The 6192-nt window shown below is 42.6% G+C and overlaps 1 protein-coding gene across 1 annotated transcript; it reads right to left on the bottom strand.

Moving 5' to 3' along the window:
• Positions 1–300: 300 nt before the first annotated feature.
• SETD4 (SET domain containing 4) lies at positions 301–6186 on the bottom strand. The gene is made up of 8 exons (XM_029964950.1): positions 6109–6186; positions 5430–5525; positions 4533–4570; positions 3505–3593; positions 2426–2855; positions 1204–1378; positions 671–752; positions 301–412 (listed from the first exon to the last, which is right to left on the bottom strand). The coding sequence occupies exons 1-8, from the start codon at positions 6176–6178 to the stop codon at positions 328–330; spliced, it is 1065 nt and encodes a 354-aa protein (XP_029820810.1). The 5' UTR covers positions 6179–6186; the 3' UTR covers positions 301–327.
• Positions 6187–6192: the final 6 nt, after the last annotated feature.

Below are 6192 nucleotides of genomic sequence, written 5' to 3'. Positions count from 1 at the left end.
GCTCTGCTGCCATGTCCCAAGGGAAAGGAGGAGAGGAAATGGCCTCAAACTGCCCCAGGGCAGGCTCAGATTGGAGATCAGAAACAATTTTTCCCTGCAGGAGTGGTCAGGCCTTGGAATAAGTGTCCCAGGGAGGTGGTGGAGTCCCTGTGTCTGGGAGTGTCCCAGAGGTGTCTGGATATGGCCCTTGGGGACATGGATTGGGGGTGATCCTGGTGGTGCTGGGTGAGGGTGGCACTGGATGATCCTGGAGGTCTCTCCCAACCCTGGTGATTCTGTGAAACAGAAGAAAATGGCACAAGGACTAAACACTCTGAGTGCTAAAACTTACAGTTCATCTGCTCCAAGGCTTAACAACTTGAGGGCTGTGAGGAGTCTCCAAGATGGTCCATCCCAGCCAAAGGTCAGGTTTCTAAAAAGTCCAAAGTGATAACAAAGTATAAGTGAGCTTTTACAGTGTGACAGTTTTCTTCCTGACAAGGGGAGATCTCAAGCTTTGATACTGGTGTTTACAACTTCCACATCCTCTCACAAGCATATTAGTTTGTTAAAAAAAAAACCAACCCAAATAATCATTTTTTGCAGGATTTTGATACTAGAAGCAAAATTTGCCTCCCAGAAAATACTGAAAAGAAAGCTCATCAGGAAACAAAGAACTCCAGATACCTACTCTAGGAAATCATGATCCTTTAGAATGGATAGTTTTGCCTTTCTCTGCTTGTCCAGTGGTGGAAGATATTTGAGGAGAGTATCTGCATAAAAAATACATTTTAGATATTTAAAGAAATGCCACATAGAATAAAGCACAATCATCAATTCTGAAATAACACTGCAACCATATTTTTCAAGGTTGAAAGGAACAAACAAACAAAAAAACCTGCTACAATTTAGTGAAATTTCACAGAACAAAAGTGCTTTTTGTGTCCTTAAAGCAAAAATCCTGACTCAAACTGAAGTTCTGAACCACCCTCAGCAACTTCAGTTTGTGAGGATCAGGACTTCAATCCTCAAGTCAATGGTAAAACCTTAGACATCCAGTTGGAATTTCTACATAGATTCTGCTAGGAATCACAACTTTGTAAAAGAAAATGTTCACAAAGAGCATTTTCAATTTTAAAACTCCAATCCTTAATTTCTATGCAGAGGTATCACAGCCTATTCCACTACTTGGAAGTGCTTTCAGTGACAATTTATAAATCCAACCTGATGAGACATAAACACTGCTGTGAGGGTTATCCATGGCAACAAATCCATATTCCAGGAGTAGCCTCTGATTGTCATGAGGTCCATAGCAGATAAAAACTTCTCCATATTTCTTGCACTGGGAATTTGCCCAAATTTCATAGCTCCTTGTCTGCTCATTAAATGCAGCCTTTACCTAGGTGGAGTTAAAAGAGAAAAGGTTTTGCTCTTGGCAGGGTGAAAAAAGGAACCAAACCTCGAATATTAAGATCCAAAAGTAGTGAACATTTCTCTAACACTGGAAGAAAAGTGTTTCAGAGGTCTGAGAAGGCAGCCCATGAGTGTGAAGAACTAAGATCAAAGCCCTGGCCTGCAGCATGTGCCACCCACTGTGCAGATTTATTAGAGAGGCTCCAAATCTACAAATAAAGATGGTTTTGTGCAGAGTTGGCCCTTCCTGTGTTGTCCCAGCTCTGTGTTGGCTCTCAGTCCCTGGCAGAAGGTGGAACTGCTCTCCACACTTCCCTAAGGCTGCTCAGAAGCTTCAGGGAGAGGTGAAGTAACACAGGGACTGTGTAACTTGGAATCTGTGGCAGGAGCTGAGCCTTTTAGGGAAGCAGAGCAGGGTTATGTCTACAAATGGCCCTTCCCAAAAGCTCCCCTGGGTGCAAATCTCACCCAGGGGCTCTCCCTGTTGCTGCATGAACTGAATTTGAATTGTGGAATCCCAGAATCCCAGAATGGTTTGGGTTGGAAGGGACCTCAGAGATCATCCAGTGCCACCCCCTGCCATGGGCAGGGACACCTTCCACCAGCCCAGGTTGCTCCAAGCCCCATCCAACCTGGCCTTGGACACTTCCAGGGATCCAGGGGCAGCCTCAGCTTCTCTGGGAATTCTATCCCAGCCCCTCCCCACCCTCACAGCCAACAATTCCTTCCCAATATCCCATCTAACCCTGCCCTCTGGCAGTTTGAAGCCTTTGCCCCTTGTCCTGTCACTCCAGCTCCTGCTGATCTTTACCACAATTATCTTTATTCAACTGCCTTGGGCTGAAGAACAAACTCCAGTGTATTTATGACCCGTGAGTCCTCACCCTTTACATGCTCCCAAACTGACATCTTTCCCACTGGGAGATCCTTCCCTGACCTCCACACCCTCCTCATCCATCCCATAAATGCCTGTTGTATTGAGACAGTGCATTTGCAAATAAAGAAATCAAGTGATCTATTTTTAGTTTCTCACCTGAACATTTGGACTGTGGTTTAGCAGATCTAAATACGGTGCCAGTGCATAAACATCTGGCTCCAGAGAAAACCATTCCCTCTGTGGATGTTTCATGTATATTGTCCTGGTATTAATAGTGCACCAAGCCCACTCCAAAGCACTGTAGGTAAAAATAGTTCCTGTGTCCTCAGCAAACAAAGGCTGCAGGGAAGAGAAAAAAGCCTTGGAAGACAAATACAGCTCGTGGATGGTTGTTCTCTGCTCCTGAGCCTTCTTTCTTAAAGGTTCTGGAAGAAGGGTCACTACATCATGTTCCCAACAACCAGGGCAAGTGTAAGTCTTGGGGAGAACATCCAGGTATGGCTTCCAGGGGGATTTCTGTCCAGCATGTCTCTCTGCTATTAAAAACGTGCACAGTGCCATCAAAGGGGATACAGGAGGCTTCCAGCTATCAGAAAAGAAAGGAAAAATAAAAATACCAACCCAGCAGATACTCAGAGGTGAGATGGGAATTGGGTGTTTTATCTCTCCAAGGGTTCTTTTAGATGTCATGAAAAGCTTCTATTTTAAACTGCTTTGTAGTTCATCTCCAAGCCCTTTGGATGGTTTCAAAGGGGGCAATAAAAGCTGGTTTGGAATAACAACTTCAGGTTCACCCCTTGGGTTGGTTTTTTTTTGGGGGTGGAGTGGGGTTTTTTAGGATATACAAGGACTCAATGTCCAGCATAGGACTTTGTTCTGAATTTTCTAAAAGGTCATGTTCATGTGACTGCTCTGCAACCCCTTTTTATCTTCCTTCTCCTATTGAAGCTTATTCACAAATTCCCAAGAAATCATTCCTAAGTGACATTTAGGTCCAAGCTGGCTCTGAGGCAGGCCAAGTTCCAGTCTGTGCTTTAGTCTGCTGAGCTAAAAGGGGATGTTTTCAGCCCAAACCTTTCCTATCTGAGCATTCCACACTCATGAAAGGCCACAAGAAATAGTTACCACTCAGGGAATGCAGTTTAAAGCTCTCCCACCACTTCAGATGATTCATCTACTAATGAACAACCCACACTTCAGGTCAACTTGTCCATCAGGTGTCACTTTTCACTCACTTCTTAATGTATCCTCCCAGGCAGCTCCTAAGGACAGTGCTTGTGGTGAGTAAACACTTCTCAGGTAGTGAAATAATGAGATCCCCTGCCTTTGAGGGAAGGGAAAAAACAATAATCACACACAAAGAACAGTAGAAGTCAAGTGTAGGTGACTCATTTCATACTCCCACGGGAACTGGGAGGGTTTGAAGAGTCCCAGCCCAGGGAAGGAGGACAATTGCAGCCAGTACAAACCATCACTGTTCACAGAAAGTCTGTGCCTGGCCCCTCCCTTTCTTTGCACTGAGATATATTCTAGATCAGGTCTCACAAACAGCTGAATTTCCACCAACAAGCAGCACGTGGCAGGGATATTTTAGGTCATGTCTGCCCTGACCTTGCTTGCCAGGCTGCTGGGGGTAAATCAGCTTTCATGCCTGGCTGGAGCCACGTGTGCCCATTGCTGCAGGGAGAGCACATGGATCCAGGCAATGCTCTTCCCATTCAGCTCCTGATTTTTCCCTGCCTTGTTCCAGCCCAGTTGGATTCAGTGCTCTGCACCCACTGCAGGCTCCCAGCACTGGGGCAAACCTCTGGCTTCTGAGGTCTCCACCTGAGCAGGATGAGAACACACACTGTCCTCTGCACTGGACTTTGCCACTGCATCTCCTTCCCACCCCTTGCTTTGCTCCCTGTTCTGCCAAAGATCCTGGCTCTGATTCACCATTATTTCATTTACTATCCTCACACCACTTAGGAAACCTCTCCAACAAACCTATTTTCCAAGAGGCTTTTTCAGTCAGAGTTCCAATATCCACAGGGCAAGGAATTTTTTTCTATTATTCCCTTTTTCTGCTGGGAATGCCTGAGAAATGATGTTCCTATTAATTAATCTACCAACACAAAAGCTTCAAAGTGAAGGTCAGAGGCCAGAAATTACATTCACAACAGAATTCCTTGTCTGGAATTCTAAGTTTTGCTTCTTGCAAAAACTCATTCCACCTCAAAAGAACCTGAGGAGATGCTGCAGTAGGACAAACATCACTGACCTGAAGAGCTTTTGTTGCCATCAGTCCTCTTCCTGTCTCTGAGGCAGGAACAAAAAGCACAAATAAATACATGTATACATGTGAAATCAGGAATCTGTGATCAGGTCAGCAAGGAAAAGTTCTACAAGAATAGACATTATCTCTTCCAAATCATAAAAGCCAGTTATGGGTTGTTCCATACATATATTTAATTTTTTTGTTCTCCATCTCTCTTTATTTCTCAGGATCCTCTCCCTGCATCCCCTGCAGCACTTGCTGTTCAGTTCTAGCCATTACTCAACTCCTTTTGCTCCCAGTTCTAGCAATTATTCCACTTGTTTTTCTCAATTTTTTCTTCAAACATATCTATCATCACCAGCTGCAGTTCTTGGTTTCAGAGTTTCAACTGAACTTTATAATTTCCAGTCACAATATTTTTCTCTGATTCATTCTATTCTTTCTACTCTCTATTAATATTGCAAAAAATTTGGAAACATAACCTACTTAAAGAGAAAAAAATACAAGTATATACCTTTACTGTAAACATTACTAAGTGAATCCCAGCTCTAAAAGAATTTATGTGTATCACTAGATCTGCTGAACTTGCTTGAGGAAAAAAAAAAAGATGAACAAATGATAACAAGGTTAGGTTCCAATGCTGGAAACACAGAAACACTTCTTTAAAACTGTGCTACTAACACTTAAAATTTCAGCTTTTACCAGGAATTCAGCATAGGTGTGCAACTTTTGTTTCTGTTAAATTGAGATTCATGTGCATTTGCCAAAAATCCTCAGAAGACTAACAGTAACTGGCTTTTTTCCTGATGCCACCCAGGTGTAAAAAAACTTACATCAGGAATCTACCGTTCTCAGAAGAATCAGAAATTTGTACCATCAATAAAAGAATTAAAACATTACCCCTGAACTCTGCTGGCCTTAACGTACTGTCTTCAAATCCTCTGCCTTTTAGCCACTTCTTAAGTTTAATGTACTCCAGCTTGTGACTGCAGTTCACTAAAAATAAATTTAAAAAAAAATTAATTCTATAAAAGGCTATAATTTCCTGTTGGAAAAGAAAGGAAATAAAAAAATTTCACTGTATAGTCAGACAAGCAAATCTTAAGACATTTTAAAGCATAAAAAAATAGCGAGAAAGGCTGCCCTAGAACTAACCAACTAAATTTTGGGCCTCTGGTTACTGGGAGGTCTCAGAATTGTGTGAGTTATTCAGCATATTCAAGGAATTTAAGAATAATGTAGTACTTGTCAGGAGCCAGAAAAGAGAGCTCACAGTACTCACCATGCCGTGCTGGTGACTGCAAACTAATGCTACAATATTTGCATATTAAAAAAATGTAACATTTATTAATATCATTTTCAAAACACAGAGGTTTTTGCAAATCATAGAACGTCCTGAGTTGGAAGGAACACATCAGGACCATTGAGTTCAACTCCTGGCCCTGCCCAGGGCAATCCCAACAATCCTACCACGTGCCTGAGAGCAAAAAAACACAAAGGTGTTTGCAAATATAAACCATAGAAAGATACCTTGAAAAGCAATTGGTTTATTTTATTGTTTAACTTTCAGGGATAGTACCTCCATCCACAAAACTCTGCGAGTGTTTTCTTCTTCTCTTCCGGCCTGTCCGACCTCTGTTTTTCTTCATATCAAGCAACAGAT

The sequence above is a fragment of the Manacus vitellinus genome, unplaced genomic scaffold (assembly GCF_001715985.3).
Source record: "Manacus vitellinus isolate BGI_N305 unplaced genomic scaffold, ASM171598v3 scaffold_86_pilon, whole genome shotgun sequence".
In the NCBI taxonomy this organism is placed as follows: domain Eukaryota; kingdom Metazoa; phylum Chordata; class Aves; order Passeriformes; family Pipridae; genus Manacus; species Manacus vitellinus.
This window is presented reverse-complemented; position numbering and strand designations above follow the sequence as displayed.

Excerpts from the sequence above, each read along its gene's own strand:
- SETD4 (XM_029964950.1), bottom strand. The coding sequence starts at position 6,178 with ATGAAGAAAAACAGAGGTCGGACAGGCCGGAAGAGAAGAAGAAAACAC. Across the intron at positions 4,571-5,429 it reads AAGGCCAGCAGAGTTCAGGG|AGACAGGAAGAGGACTGATG; the intron begins GTAATGTTTTAA and ends TTCCTGCCTCAG. Across the intron at positions 2,856-3,504 it reads CTGGGAGGATACATTAAGAA|CTGGAAGCCTCCTGTATCCC; the intron begins GTGAGTGAAAAG and ends CTTTTCTGATAG.